The sequence below is a fragment of the Nylanderia fulva genome, unplaced genomic scaffold (assembly GCF_048542155.1).
Source record: "Nylanderia fulva isolate GAGA-0341 unplaced genomic scaffold, ASM4854215v1 Scaffold1261, whole genome shotgun sequence".
Taxonomy (NCBI): Eukaryota; Metazoa; Arthropoda; class Insecta; order Hymenoptera; family Formicidae; genus Nylanderia; species Nylanderia fulva.
In genome coordinates, this window is record NW_028189476.1 from 884 (window position 1) to 21,625 (window position 20,742).

At 32.5% G+C, this 20,742-nt stretch overlaps 1 protein-coding gene and 1 long non-coding RNA gene across 2 annotated transcripts; both read right to left on the minus strand.

Annotated features, from left to right (window-relative positions):
• Nucleotides 1–838: 838 nt before the first annotated feature.
• LOC146724545 (uncharacterized) lies at nucleotides 839–5,053 on the minus strand. Its single transcript, XR_014924021.1, has 3 exons — nucleotides 4,170–5,053; nucleotides 1,026–4,107; nucleotides 839–963 (listed from the first exon to the last, which is right to left on the minus strand). It is a non-coding gene; the product is annotated as an uncharacterized LOC146724545 (long non-coding RNA).
• Nucleotides 5,054–10,554: 5,501 nt separating this feature from the next.
• Nucleotides 10,555–15,735, minus strand: LOC146724546 (uncharacterized). The gene has a single exon (XM_085479646.1). The coding sequence runs from the start codon at nucleotides 15,733–15,735 to the stop codon at nucleotides 10,555–10,557; it is 5,181 nt and encodes a 1,726-aa protein (XP_085335772.1).
• Nucleotides 15,736–20,742: the final 5,007 nt, after the last annotated feature.

Sequence of the window (20,742 nt, forward strand, 5' to 3'; positions counted from 1 at the left end):
TATATATATATATATATATATATATATATATTTACATTTTATTATAAATATAATTTATTATAAATATAATTATTTATTATAAATACAATATTATAATTTATAATTAAATAATAATATTTATATAGAAAATTTTTATAGGAAATATTTCTTTTGATTTCAATCGCCAATAGTTTGCTTACATCGTTTTGCCGATAATTATAATTGTCGATAATTCCGATTGCCGCAGAACGTGTTTTCTATACAAAGTATTAATAATTTCCTTATTTTATATATGCAATGTGGTCATGTGTGCAATACGTATGCCTATAATACAGTGTGGTATATACAATATACATATACATGAACAATAATGTCATGTATGCATATATGTACATGCAAATACACACACGTACATTCATATTTTAAATTTATTATATGTGTACCATATGCTTGTAGTCGACTGTTCCGTAGACAATAGGGATTGTCAGCAATAGAAGTTGTCGGTCAAACAAAACTTGATAATCGCAATTGTAAACAAACGTGAAGCTCTCCCCTTGTTATATTAAAAATAAAAGAACATATATTTTTTTAAATCAATGTTACTTTCCTAGAAAAATATGTCACTTTTGAATATTCGAAAATAATGTAATTTTTTGACAAATTTTATTTCTTTATAAAATTAAACAATCATATATAGTAGGCCAACTAAACGAGCAAATAAATAAGATGTAAAAATTTTTTTATTAATAGTTAAATCATTAAATTAACATTCCGTTACAGAATCGACATAAATTGTAAACGTTTCGACTGCACTACAGTCTTTATCAATACATAAAAATTAAATATTAAAATATAAAGTTAGATGTTAAAAATACAAAGTTAGTTAAATATTAAAATATAAAATTGAAACGATTCTTCGCTGTTGACCAATAGATATGCAAGGCGATTGGTCTGAGATGCCAAGTTATGCGACATTTGAGCATGCTACGGATATAATACGCGAATTAAATCAATGTCAGAAAATATTAAAAAATCTTTCAACTTACATTATCGTTTTAACAAGTCCTTTTCCCCGATATTTCAAGTGTGTGTTGCGAAGTCTGAATACCAAATGTCAAAATAGAGAGCGTGATGTATTTATTTATTACCAATGTTTTTTCTAAATTATGATTCAGCAAATTTTTTAAGTATGTCAAAATAGCTACTGTCTAACAATTCGGTGTCTGTATTTAAATTAATTCCATTTTTCTGTTCTTTAATGTGGATCATTTCGGATATTAGTCTTTTTTGGTAATTCTTTTCATGATCCATAATTTTAATATTGTCCCAGTCAAATGTATGTTGTTCGTTTAGAATGTGTTCCGTGATAACCGAATGTCTAGCAGAGTCTAATTTAATATTATTTTTATGTTCTTTAAGTCTCGTTCTTAACTGTCTTTTTGTCTGTCCGACATATGTGGCGTCACAATCGTTGCAGTTCAATTTGTAAATAACATTAGAATTCGTGGGGCAATTATTTTTGTCCTTTTGAACTCTTATGAAGTCATTTAATTTTTTAATGCAACGATATCCTACCACTACGTCAGGTCTTCTTATTGCTGAAGCAACTTTCTCAGATATTGGTTCTATATATGGTATGACAAAATATTTAATGTTAGTATTAGTATTATTGGTATCTGTTATATTGTTATTATTAGGCTTGTTAAATTTTTTAGTTGAGAGATTTTTTAATCTGCGTTTTATTTCTGTGAAAATTAGATCAAGAGGATAACCGTTGGATAGCAAAATGTTAATAGCTTTCTCTATATTTTTTTTGTGAAATTGCGGATGTGATAGTAATAAAGCTCTATCTACCAAGTTATAAATTGTTCCTATTTTATGACAAGTCGGATGATTTGAAAAAAATGAAAGTAATCTACCTGAGAATGTCTTTTTGTGATACCAATCTAAATAAATTTTGTTATCTATTACTTTGATCATTATGTCTAAAAAGCTTATACAACGATTATCCTCCTTTTCCAATGTAAATTGTAGTCTATCGTTATAATTGTTGAATTCGTTCAAAACATATGTAATATTGTCAGCGGAAGTGCACAAAATAATGTCGTCTACATAACGGAAATAGAAAGTCATTTCGCAATTTAAATTACTAATTACCAATGTTTCCAAGTCCTGCATGACTATATCGGCAATGATCGGAGAAAGTGGGGAACCCATAGGAGTCCCATAAATTTGTTTGTAAGTTATGTTATTAAAAGTGAAAAATGTGGAAGTTAATATAAATTTTATCATACCTATGAATTCATTTTTGGGAATCTTTGTGTGTGACTCTATAAAATGCCATCTATTGTTGATGCCGTTTAATGCAAGATCTACGGAAACATTAGTAAATAATGAAACAACGTCCAATGAAGCTATTATGTCGGTGTCTTGTATTGTTTTCCCTGATAGAATGTTGCATATATCAAAACTGTTATTTACAAAACTGTCCGCTCTAGGAAGGCTATCTTTTAAAATTTTATGAAAGAAAGAAGCAATATTATATAGAGAAGTATTTATTGAGGAAACTATTAGTCTAAAAGGAATATTTTCCTTGTGGATCTTGGGGAGCCCATAAGCTTTAGGAAGAAGAGAGTCGCTTGAAAATAAATAATAATATTCTTTTTTGTTGATGAAGTCTTTTTTCAACCATTTTTTTAAACAAATATTGAGGTCTTTTTCTATTTTTGTTGTTGGATTGTTTTTAACTATGGTATACGTAGAATCGTCTTCTAGGAGACTCTCAACTTTTTTTATATAAAATTCTTTTTCTAGTGCGACTGTAATGCTGCCTTTATCTGCTCTGGTAAATAAAATATTAGGATTTTGATTGCAGAATTTAATTGTGTCTTTATGCATGTGAAATAATTTTTCTTGTATGTCCGTTTTTTTGTCGTTATTGTTTAAAAATAATGAAAATTGTGGAATGGCAGCATTACGAATCGAAGTGAGATTTCTGATCCCGTTAGAATTGCTTTCTATATCTTTGATGAATTCGTGTATAGCTACTTTTTTATTTAAGTTAACTGGGAGACTAAATTCACCTCCCAATTGTAATAGATTGGTTACATTGGGGGGAATTTTTTTATCAGTTAAATTAATAAACCATTTCTGGTTAGTTTGTTGTAAAGGGTTATGTGTAGCATAACGAAAACTGTTGGCAGAAACAGTGTTATCAACAATATTTGTCGAAGATATTGTTTTTAATTCAATAGGATCAATATTTTTAATGTACTCTGTTTCATGCGATTTACGTAGCCATAGGAATTTTTTCTTATGTATGAAATATAATTTTTGGTTGAACAAAGAAAAGGAGTTACAATGGTGATTTAAAATCTCCTGCCAGATATAAGATGGTAAAAGGTTTTGGAGAATTTGGAATTGTCTTGACCGTTTTTTATTAAGTGAGTTTAAAGTTCTATATAAATCAAATATCTCTATGTTAAGAATTTCAGTCTTGATATTATGCAACAAACCACGCATCCTATTTTTTGATTTATAGTGGTAGAAAACAAATTTATTATTACAGAAATTACGCAAATGGTTGGGAAACAAACAATATCTCTTACATTCCCTTAAAAATTTCAACTTCGACATTGCCTTAATTATCGCATAATTAAAATTTAGCCAAGATTTAAAGTGTTTTAACGTTTCTAGACCAAAATAGTTATAAATAAAACTAGAATTAAAACGATGGTATTTAAACGGGTAATTAGTCACACGCATTATAAGGCCAGCGTTTATTAAAATTAATTAATGAAAGGCTCGTATAAATTCAACAAAATTAAACAATCATATATAGTAGGCCAACTAAACGAGCAAATAAATAAGATGTAAAAATTTTTTTATTAATAGTTAAATCATTAAATTAACATTCCGTTACAGAATCGACATAAATTGTAAACGTTTCGACTGCACTACAGTCTTTATCAATACATAAAAATTAAATATTAAAATATAAAGTTAGATGTTAAAAATACAAAGTTAGTTAAATATTAAAATATAAAATTGAAACGATTCTTCGCTGTTGACCAATAGATATGCAAGGCGATTGGTCTGAGATGCCAAGTTATGCGACATTTGAGCATGCTACGGATATAATACGCGAATTAAATCAATGTCAGAAAATATTAAAAAATCTTTCAACTTACATTATCGTTTTAACAAGTCCTTTTCCCCGATATTTCAAGTGTGTGTTGCGAAGTCTGAATACCAAATGTCAAAATAGAGAGCGTGATGTATTTATTTATTACCAATGTTTTTTCTAAATTATGATTCAGCAAATTTTTTAAGTATGTCAAAATAGCTACTGTCTAACAATTCGGTGTCTGTATTTAAATTAATTCCATTTTTCTGTTCTTTAATGTGGATCATTTCGGATATTAGTCTTTTTTGGTAATTCTTTTCATGATCCATAATTTTAATATTGTCCCAGTCAAATGTATGTTGTTCGTTTAGAATGTGTTCCGTGATAACCGAATGTCTAGCAGAGTCTAATTTAATATTATTTTTATGTTCTTTAAGTCTCGTTCTTAGCTGTCTTTTTGTCTGTCCGACATATGTGGCGTCACAATCGTTGCAGTTCAATTTGTAAATAACATTAGAATTCGTGGGGCAATTATTTTTGTCCTTTTGAACTCTTATGAAGTCATTTAATTTTTTAATGCAACGATATCCTACCACTACGTCAGGTCTTCTTATTGCTGAAGCAACTTTCTCAGATATTGGTTCTATATATGGTATGACAAAATATTTAATGTTAGTATTAGTATTATTGGTATCTGTTATATTGTTATTATTAGGCTTGTTAAATTTTTTAGTTGAGAGATTTTTTAATCTGCGTTTTATTTCTGTGAAAATTAGATCAAGAGGATAACCGTTGGATAGCAAAATGTTAATAGCTTTCTCTATATTTTTTTTGTGAAATTGCGGATGTGATAGTAATAAAGCTCTATCTACCAAGTTATAAATTGTTCCTATTTTATGACAAGTCGGATGATTTGAAAAAAATGAAAGTAATCTACCTGAGAATGTCTTTTTGTGATACCAATCTAAATAAATTTTGTTATCTATTACTTTGATCATTATGTCTAAAAAGCTTATACAACGATTATTTCTTTATATTGTGTTCTTTTTTAAGTTTTAAACTTACTAACTAAAAATCCTTTAAATTGTTTTTTTTTATACAAACTATCTTTTATATTATATGTGTTTTATGTGTAGGTCCTAAATATTTATATAAAAAATATTTAATTCTCTTTCAACCTTTCAAAAAATACCCAATAGAACAGAAAATCAAAATAATATCATTTTGACGTCATATTAATCAAATTTGGTCAATATAATGTCAAATTGAAATTATTTTGACTTTTCTGTTCTACTTGGGTAATACAATTTAGAGACTTTAAATTAAAATGTATATATATTTCAAAATTTTTCAAAGATTTTAATTCTGAAAAAATCGACTCAATAATACAGAGTACAGATAAACAATTTTATGATATCAAAAATTCTATTTGCGTTACATAAATGATCTTAAAGTATGTGTCAAAATAATTAATATATCATAATAATATATGAAAGAAATAATAACGGAATTAGTAATCCATTAAATAATAATATAATAAAAGAAATAATTAAAAAATTATCTCTTATATTATATAATATAATTATAAACTTTATTCTTCTCAGCAGTTCTATAATATTATCATCGTATAATTCATGCCTTGCATTCATTCGATATTTACTACCACTATCCAATACTGACAATAATACTAGCTAATATGTACGAGATATTGAGGATCATAGTCGTTTAAATTGCGCATGATTGCGATGCTATGCGCTTTTGTGAGCGCAGTCGATTAAAGATTGAATGAAAAGTCACAGACAGAATTAATTCGAAGATTACATTCGCGCGAAACAAAGCGTGCTGTAGTATTTATGTAGCGGTAACTTGCGATATATTCGCTTTGATATTTTTTACTTAAAGTGCTTGCAGCTCGAAAGAGATTATTTCGATTACATAATGTAATCCGGCAAAAATTTTTTTGACGAAAATGTTTTATTAATTTTCTTAATATAATTTGTTAAATATTCTTAAAATATTCTTCATCAAAATGTCGGATATTTCTAACTTATTGAACCTGAGTAATATATCAATATCCATTTATGAACAATGGCCATCACAGAAATCCGATCATCATCATTACGTATTTATGTCAGCTACTTGAATTTAGTAAAATTCTATAGTGAAATCAAACTCGATAATATGTTACAGCATGGATAAATTTGATGATAGATTTCGGATAACGAACGGAGTCAGGTATATATAGAAATAAAAAATAAAACTTTGTCTTGCCTCTACTTATTATTTAGTATAATTTGAATAATACGTGTATGTGAGAACCCTTCGGCCCTTTCGATAATCCGTATGTAATATCACGCTAAAAATGCATATGGTATCCTGGCGTATTAATGCAAGGAAAGAGACCGCAGAAGGTCATTGCACTACATGTATATATTCTTTGCCCACTCAACGACGATGAATACAATTATATTGGCAAACGACGGGACATGCAACGAATTGTCGCTCATGCATGCGTGCATACATCGTTTTTCATGTTTTTATGACGTTTTATTTTTTATTTATTTTAAAGGACCATTTTTTATAAAACACAATATATATGATTCTCCTTTCATTATTCTTTTTAGTCAAAAATAAAATATTAGGAAAAATAAAATATCTCCTCGCGTCTACCCTTCTGGGAGTCTCAGAATTCTGGTAGAAGCTCGGGCGAAACAATCTTTCTAAGTTGAAACTTGACCGGCTTGCAGCACCGAAAGGATGAGGTTAATTCACGTTGATGGGATCTGACAAAGATATAACGTCGCTTGATAAGTGGATTTTTAATGCTCAGTTCTATGCTCTCTTTCCTCTCTATTTAGTTCGAGAATTTTTTCTGTTGATATACATAGAGATAACTTTGGTGCGAAAATTTTGCTATTATTTCTTTTTTCAATTTCTGTACATTAATATATTGTATATATAATATAGTTATTACCATATATTTTTATAAAATGTATAAATTTATATATATATATATATATATATATATATATATAATAAAACAAACATACATATAATAAATATATATTATTATATATTTTTATCTTATATATATAATATAATATAAATCAAAATAATTTGTGATCAAAATAATCTACCAAAAAGTAATAAACAAGACAAAGTAGATAATATAACACAAATGTAGAAATATTTTTAAATACATATATTAAAATTATTTTTAATTTATCATATAGAATACTATATAAATTTATCGCATTTTATTTTATAATAAAAAAGTTGGAGTAAAAAGTACTCTATTAGTTTATTAATATATATGTATGATAACTGTTTATATGAGATTATTATCGTTAGTGTATTATTAAAATAAATTTTGATACAAGATTTTATTAATTTATTAATTTTAGTAATCTGCTATTAATAATAAATTAATAGTAGAAATTGTTCGATTGTTGAAAAAAATTTTCTGTTTTTTCAATTAAATATATGAAATATGATGAATAAAGAATGAACGATTAAGAAAACTTTTCAGCTACTCTAATATTTATATGTATGTATATCAGAAAAAATAATGAATTTATTATATAATATAACAATGTATTAGTATTTTTAACAATAACATAATTCAATTTAGTAAAACAATTAATTAGCAATAAGAAATAAAAAATCTAGCAATATCATAACGCGAGATAATATATATAATATATATATCATATTATTTACTTTTCATATTTTATCAATATTATAATCAATATTAAGCTGTTCAAAGTTATATAAATAGTATGTATATACAATGTATATATATACTGGTCGTATTACTATTTATATAATTTTGAACAGCTTAATATTGATAAATTATAATATTGATGAAATATGAATACGAATTCCAAAGAAAAATGCACCAAATACAATGTATATACATATATCAGAATTTAATCAGAAAATATTATTAGCCAATTGCCCTAAAGTTGGCAATAAAGCATTGAATATTTAAGAAAAAATATTGTCTGCATCTGCTACTTTACACATTTTTTGTGCATTCCTTCACCTTTCTCTCTTCAAAGGCTGTCAAATATATAAAAGTGACCTGCGGTATAAAGGCTATACTTCCTTTCAACCGCACGGATTCCTCGACCATTGTCAAGCCGATCTTTCCTTCACGAAAATGTTCTCTCGACGAGTTATTTTCCAAGTTATAAGATCGAAAATGGAAACTTTCTTTGATACATATTTTCTTGTTATTAAAATATAAAAAAACTTTCAAACAATTTTGTTTTACGACTTTATTTTCAAATAAAGCTCAAATATTACTTTATACTTCTATTCAATAGTTTATTTATTAGCTTTATTTATGCATTCAGTTAGTAAAAGATATATATTAAAAATTAAATAATTATAGATATTAAGATACTGAAATACACTCTGAGATATATATTATAATAATATTGAGATCAATCAAATAATTGGCATTATCGAATCTATTTAATTGTATTTTGATCTATAAAAAGATCTAGTTTGCGATTAAATGTAATTATAAAAAGGAAAAACAATTAACAAATTTTATTTGTCAAGTTTGAATAATTGGTTCAAATTTTAATTTGATTTAAAATTTCCATCCCAAAATATTGCTAAAGCATATATATATTATGCATCTTGTGCAAAATAAAACTACTTGTCAGAAAATAAAATTATGTAAACAAATAATATTTTTAGTTTAATTCTGTTTATATATATATATATATGTGCAATTTTATTTCCATGTAATATTCTTTAAAAATATAACTACATATTCAAAAAACATGAAATATATAATTTCTTTCTATGCAGAATTGATCAATTATTATTCAATATGTATATATATATATCTAATATTTATAATTATTTAATATCTTCAATTGATAAAAAAAAGAATCTACAATTGAAAAACATACGACTGATTAGAAAATTTTATAAATATATCCAATCACTGATACAAAAAAAAACAAAGACTGACGAATATCTAAAACGCAAAAATAATATTTGTCAATAATTGCCAATACTTCATTTTGATTTATAAAATGACATATAAAATGTTATTAAAATAAACATGATTCTTTTAGCCTCCTTAGAATTAATCGGCACAAGTTCGAAAGTTGCATCTATATATTCCGCAGGATAAAAAATCTAATATAAAAAATAGATAAATATTAAAACTCACCGATCATTCGCGTTGTGCAATCACAATTCGCGGCGCAGGATCGCTCACAATCGATTCGAATCGCGTTTTGATTGTACATGCGCTCGATATTCACGAAACGTAAGCGCGCAACCGAGACCCGAAAAGAGAGATGCGCGTCCACTCGCATCTAAAGTGCAACTTAAACCGTAACCCGCGCTTTGCCATCGGCTACGAGAAACGCGGACCGGCGCAGTTGCAGTTTAGGGTAGAAGGGGTCGTCCCTAAACGGACACTAGACGGACCAGACATTGAAGTCGTTCCGCCACTAGGCGTTTATCGACTATGGCTCTGGATGAGAGACAATATTCAGATTTCTATATTATCGATGATTAAGGGTAATGTATCTACATATTGCGACTCGATTCAAATCTTAGCAATCGCGGGTAAATTCTTAGTTTGAGAAAAATAAGATTGATCATTGATAATTAAGATTTCATCATAAATATGTCGTTGAATTAAAATTAATTTCTTCCTCTTTCAGAAGAATAAAATATTCTATTATATACTGGAAAATTAATTTTTTCCTCTTTCAGAAAAACAAAATATTTTATTTAATTAATTATTCTAGATGTTAATAAATATCCTATATTATGTATACATCATTTTATCGCACTGTTGCAATTTATAATTTATAATTACATATTGACTCGATTCACTGTTCAAAATCTTACTAATCGCAGGTAAATTCTTAGCTTAAGAAAAATAAGATTGATCATTAATAATTAAGATTTCATCATAAATATGTCGTTAAAATAAAATTAATTTCTTCCCCTTTGTTTTGTATATTTTCTCCTTTGGGTTTTATCGGAGCTATCGCCTAGTTCTCTCTTGTGGACTGCGTCGATAGGCAAGGATAGATAGCAGGAACTAGTCTCTTTTATTCTAAGTAAGAATACGTAATCTTTATTCTTCGGATCACAAATGTTCTTCTCGGGTTTACCGGACGGCTCGTCGTACCAGACTCGCCCTCCGTGCCGCATCGCTCCTTTTAAAGACGCGGAAACTCTCTCCTAATTCGGCGCTTCGCCCTTGTGGACGCAATAACAAACTGTCGATGTACACAATTACAGAGAGCTCTCAGTAGCGTATATCGAAGGCGCGCGGGGATCACGGAAATTTAATTTTTTCCCAAACATACCCCTCGGGTTGAATCGCCAAGGGATTCAAATGACAGTCAGGGGTAAATCCTTACACATTGAACTGCAATCATTGGAGACAACCTGCAGAATTTAGATTACGCTGAACCGTCCGGACTTACCGGCAATTTACAGAGTTTAACAATAGGTCTTACAAAAGTAGAAGACGCGGTCTTGACCTGAGCAACTCGCACCAGGCCATCCTTGTCAGGCTTACATTCGATGATTCTCGCAAGTTCCCATCTGCAGGGAGGTAAATTAGGATTTTTTATTAGAACAATATCGTTTATGCGAAATTCATCAGATCGATTCTGCCATTTAAAACGCTGCTGCAAGGTGTTCAAGTAGTCAAGACTCCACAATTTCCAAAATTGCTCGTATTTCGCACGCATTAATTGCCATCGATCGAGTCGTGACTCGGAGATATGTAAGACGCTCGGACTCGGAATCGATTTAATGGCGCTACCAATTAAAAAATGCCCTGGTGTGAGCGCATTGCAAGAATTTACATCGTCATGAAGTGCGGCGATCGGGCGCGAATTCAAACATGCTTCGATGTTACATAAAAGCGTGGTGAACTCTTCGACCGTAGGTGTGCAGGAACCAAGTATACGTCGCAAGTGGTGCTTAACACTCTTAACACCTGCCTCCCACATGCCCCCAAAATGAGGGGCAGAAGGCGGAATGAAATGCCATTGAACTGGCTTTGACGCGAACTTCGCCTGCAGATCTACGTCGGCTTGAGTCTGTCGGATCGCTGTAACAAGTTCGCGATCCGCGCCTTGATAGGTAGTCGCGTTGTCGGAATAAAGATCGGATGGAATGCCACGACGCGCTACGAACCGTTCGAAAGATGCGAGAAACGCAGCCGTGGAATAATCATGAACGAGCTCTAAGTGTATAGCTCGTGTAGCGAGACAAACAAATAGCGAGATGTATGTTTTGTGTGACTTACGTCCGCGGCCGGAAGCGTCTCGAATTGCGAAGGGGCCGGCGTAATCAAGTCCCGTATGGCAAAATGGACGGGACGGAGTTACTCTAAATGTAGGAAGGTCGGCCATAAATTGTACGCCGGTTATGGCGCGATGCCGAGTACATGTCACGCAATTGCGGATACAACCTTTTACCATGCTTCGCGCCCCCAGAATCCAATATTGTTCTCGCAACGTGCGAAGCATTAATTGTACACCGCCGTGAAGTGTATCCTTATGAATTTGATCGATAATGAGCTTAGAAAGGTAATGTTTTGGAAGTAGAATCGGAAATTTACAATCATATGAAAGGTCAGACAGTTGAAGTCGACCACCCACGCGTAGGATACCGGAGGGATCCAGGAACGGATCGAGAGAATGGATGGAGCATCGAACTGGTAACCTCGACTTGGCTTTGAAAGCGACGATTTCTTTTGAAAAGTATTCCGTTTGCATCAGCTTAATCCAGAATCTGTGCGCGGTTTTTATTTCATCGACTTGCAAAATAGAGAGACCTTGAGCAACATCTGGGACTCTCGTTCGAAACTTGAACCGAAGGACGTATGCGGTGACCCGTAGTAAGCGTGGCCACGTGGAGATATGATTGAAGGATTCAAAAAGTTCCGCTCGATTTGAATGATGCGAGTGGACTGCATTTGACGCTTTCAATTCGGAATCATCTTCGGTGCAACTTATCGTAGATTGAACTGGCCAATTATCCTCGTTAAATTTCAGCCATGCCGGGCCGTTCCACCAGGAACTGGAAGGCGTTAGCTGAGCTGGATTTATGCCGCGCGATGCGCAATCTGCGGGATTATCTTCTGTTGGCACATGCAGCCATGTCGCCGTAGGAAGCTTCGTTTGAATAGAAGACACTCTGTTAGCTACAAATACTTTTAAATCTGATGGAGCCTTTTGCAACCATGCTAATACGATTGTCGAGTCACTCCAGCAAAACACAGGAATGTTTTGCAATTTCATCGCGTCAATAGTAAACGAAATACAGCGTGCTAGCAGCTGAGCCGCACAGAGCTCGAGTTGTGGAATCGAAATCGTTTTAATCGGAGCGACCTTGGTTTTTGATAGGAGAAGTCGAACAGGACTATCGCCAGAATTCGTGACAATTTTTGAATAGACTACCGCTGCATAGGCTTTAGATGAAGCGTCGCAAAAGCCGTGTAAATGCAAGCACTGAATGTTACGCTCGAAGCCTAACCAACGAGGAACTTGCAGAGTCGTCAAGTGTAACATCTTTTCGCAAAAAGCATTCCATTTGGTTGTTATTTCCGCAGGAAGAATATCATCCCATCCGTAGGAAAATTTCCACAGTTTTTGCAGTAGAATTTTGAGAGATATCGTGATCGGAGACACCCATCCGAGGGGATCGAATATTTTCGCTATCGTCGAAAGGATTTGTCGTTTCGAAATGTCGGTAGATGGTGGACGGAATTTTATTTCAAAGGAGAAATTATCATCGCAAGGTGTCCAATGAATACCGAGTATTTTTAATTGTTCACCTTCTTGGAAAGGCTTGGAACTTGCTAGACCGTGATTCGCAGGATTTATATCTTGTAGAATTTCAAAATCGTTGCTGGCCCATTTTCTGAGATGAATGCCTGCGCTTAGTAAACAGCCGATTAGTTGGTCGCGTTTTTTAATCGTGGATGGTTTATCATCGCCTCCGGATAGGACATCGTCAACGTATATTTCATTTTGCAAAATTGCTTGAGCTAGTGGAAAACGCGAACTCTCGTCGATTGAAAGTTGTTTGAGCACGCGTTGGGCGAGATAAGGCGCGCAGGCAGTACCATAAGTAACGGTATTTAATGAATAAGTATGGACTGGCTCGTTCGGAATCGTACGCCACAATATTAATTGATATTGGCGATCGTCTGAATGAATCTGTATTTGTCGAAACATTTGCTGAATATCAGCGGAAAAAACGTATTTGTACAAACGCCATTGAAGAATAATCGCCGGAAGATCGGCTTGCAACTTTGGACCAATCATAAGATGGTCATTCAAAGAAGTGTTATTCGAGGTATTTGCCGAGGCATTAAACACTACACGAAGTTTGGTTGTAGTATTGTCCTCGCGAATAACTGGATGATGAGGTAGAAACGTCGGTTGAAAGAAGCGTTGCACGTTTTCGATTTTTTGCATATGCCCGAGCTCTTCGTACTCGTTAAGAAAGTCGACGTATTGCCCTGAAATTTCCCGAGAATTGGCTAAACGTCGCTCTAGTTGCGCGAGTGAACGCGTAGCTACTGACCTTGACTCGCCGATCTTTATCGGAGGACCAGACTTGAAGGGTAAGCGGACAACATAGCGCCCTGAAGAATCGCGCATATGTGTCTCTTGAAAATGTAAGTTGCAACGAAGATTTTCCTCTGAGAGAGCGTGTGTCGTTGGAATTTCTTCCAGCTCCCAAAAACGTCGGAGTTCGAAATTGAGATTGCCAGAAGTTGCTTGGTGAACGTGAATTCTTTGGCTATTTTTTTGGTTTGAAATAGGACCCGAAATGATCCACCCGAATATCGTTTCTTGCGCAAGTGTAGCATCGTTAGAAGCTTTCATTAAGCCACCCATCATAATTGAACCGTATAATTCGGCCCCGAGAAGTACTTCGATTGCATCATTTGAGCTTGGATTTGGATCGGCTAGATTCAATTTGGAAAGAAACGGAATCTCTTGTAATTGGAAATGAGGTGGAATGTACGCTGTAATTTTTGGAACGACCAATGCTTTGGTATGAAGAATCGTATCATTTTTATTAGTCGCGCTGATAGAAATAGAGACGGCATGTTGAACGCAATTAGACGTAGTGTCACCGATGCCAGATACCTTTACGCGTGTTGAAATTAAGCGAGCTCTCAACATTTGAGCGACTCGTGACGGAACGAATGTGGCATCGGAACCTTGATCGATCAGTGCTCGCGTGTAAACATATCGACCGTTTTCTGATCCTATACAAACACGTGCGGTAGCCAGGAGCACGGGTTTAACTCCCGCGTTCACGTGTGAATGTACGTTGGACGCGTTATCGCATTGTCCAGAGTCTGTTGTTGTCGTTAAACTTGACCTTGAATTCTCGTGTAACAAAGTATGATGTTGTCTTTTACATTTCAAGCAAGTAAAGGAACTACGACAATTCGAAACGTAATGACCTTTGGTCAAACAATTTTTGCATATATTATTTTTTTGAACAAACTCTAGTCGATGCGAAATGCTTAACGCTTGAAATTTCTCGCAATGCATTAAACGATGTGTTTCGGAACAAAGAGCGCACGTACTCGCGGTGTTTGTATGGTGAGAACGCACTATATTATTTTTTCGTGCCGCATTTGGAATCGAGCGAGCACCGGAACTCTTTTCGGATGAGTTTCCGTTGGCGGACTTCGAGTTATCTCCGTCCTTGGATACAGCCTCAAGCGAACGAATTTGTGTATCTAGAAACGCGTATAGTTTTTCCATCGTAGGATATCTCCTCTCTGAACCTAAGCTGACTTCCCAATCTTTTCTCGTCAATTTGTCTAGTTTTTGTACAAGAATGTAGACTAAAATCATATCCCATTCATCTACAGAACATTTCAAGGCACGCAGAGCATTTATCGATTCCGATAAATTGGAGCGTAATTGTTTTAACCCGAACAGATCGTTAGACGAAACATTAGGAATGGTAAATAAACGTTTGAAATATGCGTCAATAATAACGCGTTGATTTTCGTAACGATTCGTGAGTTCCTTCCATGCAACATCGAAATTACTATCGGTTAGAGAAAGATGGGAAATCAACTTAGCAGCGTCGCCAGTAACCGCGGATAATAAATATTGCAATTTCTCGACTTGCGATATGGAACGGCGATTTTTAACGAGCGCAAGAAACAAATCGCGAAAAGTTAGCCACTCGGTTACATTACCGGAGAAAGAAGGCAAGTTGATCTTCGGCAATCGGATCTCGTTGATGGACGTCGTTGCGGCCGCCGTTGGTACAGGAATGGAAATTGAAGCGACGTTGAATGCCTCGAGTTTTTCTTGAAAGAAGTCGTAGGCTTGCATGTACGAGACCTCCGCCTTGTCTAGCAGCTTGCTCTTGAAGAAGGGAAGCTGTGCCGCGTCTGCGTCGGTTGCTACTGCCTCAATGATAGCGGCATTCTCCTGGCATTTATTCCAGTAATTTTGCAAGAGTTGAAATCGTCCTTTAGTGATGGCATGAGTTTGATTATCAATTCCAAGTTTTTGGAAATTCGTTATTGAGTTCGTTAAATAACGTAAATTCGTATCGAACGCAAATATTGCCTTGTCCATTTCGATCTATTGTCTTGCAGAGCTCGACCTTGTAAGATAAACACGGTGTTGAAATGAAGAACGTATGTACGTGAGTCGAAATACTTCCTCGTCGTACGGAAATTTTACTCGGAATGTAGCGCAATTGTTGAATGGCTCACTTGAAGTAGTTGCACTGCTTGCACGTGTATCTTGTTTGAATCCATCCGTTAATTTCTCGACACAGATCCGGCTCGAAGGACCATGTTTTGTATATTTTCTCCTTTGGGTTTTATCGGAGCTATCGCCTAGTTCTCTCTTGTGGACTGCGTCGATAGGCAAGGATAGATAGCAGGAACTAGTCTCTTTTATTCTAAGTAAGAATACGTAATCTTTATTCTTCGGATCACAAATGTTCTTCTCGGGTTTACCGGACGGCTCGTCGTACCAGACTCGCCCTCCGTGCCGCATCGCTCCTTTTTAAAGACGCGGAAACTCTCTCCTAATTCGGCGCTTCGCCCTTGTGGACGCAATAACAAACTGTCGATGTACACAATTACAGAGAGCTCTCAGTAGCGTATATCGAAGGCGCGCGGGGATCACGGAAATTTAATTTTTTCCCAAACACCCTTTTAGAAGAACAAAATATTCTATTATATACTTACTAGGAAATTAATTTTTTTCTCTTTCAGAAAAACAAAATATTCTATTTAATTAATTATTGTAGATGTTAATAGATATCCTATATTATGTATACATTTTATCGCACTGTTGCAATTTATAATTTATAATTACATATTGACTCGATTCACTGTTCAAAATCTTAGCAATTACAGGTAAATTCTTAGCTTGAGAAAATAACTAATACTGCGATCATTGATAATTAAAATTACATCATAAATATACCATAAAAATAATTTCTTCCCCTTTTAGAAGAACAAAATATTATATTATGTACCTACCGTAAAATTAATTTTTTTCTCTTTCAGAAGAACAAAATACCTCATCTATTTAATTAATTGTAGATGTTAATAGATATATTTTCTATATATATATATATAAGATCTCACATTATTGTAATTTATAATTCATAATTTTACACATTATTTGAACATATTCTTAAATAAAAAAATTTTTTAAACAATTTTTGTTTATAAAAGTTATAGTTTCAAAAAATAATTTAATTCTAATATCTTATTTATTATTTTATTTGATGTTAATGATTTTTATTTAATCATTGTCAATTCATATAAATTATTAAACTAATTTCAAAATCTGTCTCATTATCAAATAGGGAAGTGTTACAGGGAGTTTCCTCGTTTCCATAAAGGAAAGACTGATTTTAATTTACAGATTCATTCATGCATGCACAAAAATATAAATTGTTAAAGTTTCGACAAAATCGAACAACATTTTCAAAAAATTGTTACCCAAAATTTAAATAAAAATTAATGACTCACCGATACGCGGCAACGGACTTGTAAACTCTGTAAAATATAAATACATGGAAATTAATATAATAAAATTAGTATTGAAGTAATATAATGAAATTTAAAATAATTGATATTGAAGAAAATAAAATTATTATTTGCAGTTTTTCATTTTATTTATTAATATGTATTTAATTAAAAACGTTACATTATTTTTATTAAAAATTTTTATTAGATATAAACTTTTTTATAAAGGTTGATAAGAAAAATCTAATTTTTTATGAATAATCTAAATAATAATTTTTTATAAGAATATTTTATAAATCTATAAATATTACACTAAAATAATTTTAATTTCAATTTTTTGCAAATATGAGTATATATTCAATTAGACTTAATTAAAGAATAATAAATACAAGAATAATATAATAAAATAAATAATAAATAAATTATTTACCACATAGTTATTCCACCGTTGCCCAATGCCACCCCGGGCCTCCTCCTCGTAGAAGAAGCACTTGCACTCGCGTTACTTTTTATCGTCCACGACCGGATTTTAATCTATCTCATTTTCAACGCGTGCTTCGGTAAAACACTCCGTTCTCGCGTCGCCGCTTTTTGCACTTATCGCGGAGGGCCATAATTATCGAACGACAACTTCCTTCGCGACGCACTCAGGAGTCGCCGATATTCCAGAATATTGGCCACGATATTAAGAAATGTAACGATGATGCGAAAGTACGACCGGAAACGCGCAAACGCCCGCTCGAAATCGACGACGCCAAGAAACTCGGAAAATTTCGCGCCAAAAGCGCAGCGGCGATTCCCGCCATCCGTCGTCGTGAACTCGCGCGCGCGAAGTCTTGGCGGTCGAGTCGGAGCTGTGACGTCACGCGTCACGTGACAGCTTGCTCTCGGGAGAACGAACATTGACAAGCGAGATTCACAATATCGTGCGTGCGATCGCGATCACGATGTCGACACACGCGACGCGATCGGATTTATACAATAATTAAGACGACGTAGAGACACTGATTAATACTTGCGCTAATTAATATACTCTAGTACTATTTTCGTACTTTTACGGACCGACGATAAGCGCGCAAACGTTGAACGTGAACGATGACACAGATTAATAGACAGATCGCCAAAAGCCTGCCTAAAGAAGAGACCGCCATCTTCGTGCGATAGACTTTGCCCCTTACCGACACACTTTGCCCCTGGTTCGAGTCCGTGCTAAATTTCGTAGACTTGAACCAAAAGACTTTGCCCCTGGTTCGAGTCCGTGCTAAATTTCGTAGACTCGACCAAAAGACTTTGCCCCTGGTGCAAGTCCAGGCTAAATTTGTTTGACATTACCAACAGACTTTGCCCCTGGTGCGAATCCAGGCTAATTGATCATGAGACCAATTTGAGAGATTTGGCCCCCGTTGTGTGTGTGTGTGTGTGTGTGTGTGTGAGAGAGAGAGAGAGAGAGAGAGAGAGAGAGAGAGAATATTTTACATATGCATATATATATATATATATATATAAAATTTATTAAATATAAAAAATATATTTTTTACACATAAAATGTTTTTTTATTGAAATAATCACGATTTTAAATGTGATTTAACACAGTGTTCAAAAATTTTTTAATTAAATTTTTTAATTAAATTTTATTAAAGAAAATTACTTGAAATTTTTTACATTAAGAATTTAAAGGCTCCTTATTCTCTTGTAGAAATTTATCACTACGCCAATTAATCACTTATTTCGAGTATTTAAAATACTATAATATACAGTAATTTAAGTATTCGAAATAAAAGTGATTAATTACTCGAAATAAGTGATAAATTGGCGTTACTAGTAATAAATTTCTATAAGGGTTGAAATAAAGTATAAGAGATAAATAGGCTATATGTGAGCCGTATGCGAAATGTGAGATGTAAGACGCATATTAAAATTTAATTTTTTGATATAACTTTCAAAAATGTACACGAGCTACAAAAAATTAGCTTGGACATTTGTAAGACTTAAAATTGGGATTAATTCTCAATTCTATTAATTAAATTTCGATATAACACACCTTACATCCGCGCACGGCTCACATATAGCCCATTTATTAGTGCAATTTTTAAGTTCCTTATTTTTCAAAGTTCACCTTTTTACGTTATCAAATATTTTTGGTACGTTTTCAAGAATTTTATATTTTTACTTACCGCAGTTTCTTATCCAAATGTAAAATCTTTTATCGCAGTCTATAAAAAATTGAAACAATTTACAATTTTATGATATAATATTATTATTATTACAATTTCTATATATATGCACATCTGTCAAATATCGTGATTTATTTCACATTATTATTATCTATTTTAATAAAAAAAAAAAAAAAAACACTTGCAACAATCAAAAATAAACCGCTTGCCGCGAACGGAAAATGCCAAGAAAGCACGCAATTTCCGCGAATCTCGTAATTTTTTTGAAAAATCAACAATTTCAACGAAATTGTAAATTCTTCATATCATTGCACAAGTATAATTCACAATAATAATTTTCAGTAACTACGATAAAAAATCGTATACTGAAAACCGCAAACGAAAGTGCAATGGGAGTAAGAGTAAAGTCTGTGATAAAATTAATTGGCAATAGAAAATTAATAATTTTCAAATAGAAAAATTTTGAAATTACCGAGGATTTACAAATAATAAAGTAAAAATATTAAATAATTTATAAAAAAACAGTTAATCTCGGCTCGAATTATTGTGTTACAATAAAAATAAAATCTCAACGGCAATCGGAGCCTGTGCGGACGACATGCACAAAATTAATAAATTAAAATGAGATCTCAAATCAAACTCATTTATTAAATTCTAAACGTTTCGACCCACTTCGGGTCTTCTTCAGTAGAATCCGCAAATAAATTAAATATCATTCTCCTCCCTATTCAAACCGTCCGGCCGTCGGAGCGTCTCCCTAACGGTGACCATCGTCAGGAAGGAAGCAGAGCAGTGACTCCCTTACCAACACCCGACAGTAAAAACAGAGAGAAGACGATGCTACACGTGACACATCACTCTAACGACGTCGTTAATTTAATTTTAATTATTTTTTAGCAAAGAGTTCCGAAATGTGTGTAAGAACACATAATGGGGATTTTTTTCATCCATATAATTCGCAATTAAGTATATATGTTAATTATTAATTTTAATAAAATAAAAATTAAAATTAAAGGTCAAATATAATTTTTAAACACAAATATATTAAATTAATTATAAAACGTATACCCATGATAGTATTTTTCTCGTACAAAAATAATTAGAGTAAATTAAATTAATCATAAAAGATTAAAAATTAATTAAAGAATTTAAACTTATATTTTATATAATAATAATAAAACATTTTATTACGTCAAACCGTCGTGAAATAATTAAATAAAATTTGCTAGTTACGTCAAAGTCAAGTTTTCTAAGCTTATAAAACATTTTATTAAAAAATAGATTCAATAAATATAAGTACATGTTATATATATACTTATATTTATTGAATCTGTTTTTTTTATAAAATGTTTTATTATTATCATATATAATATAAATTATTTAATTATTTTTTTATTTTTTTATGAGTAATTTAATTT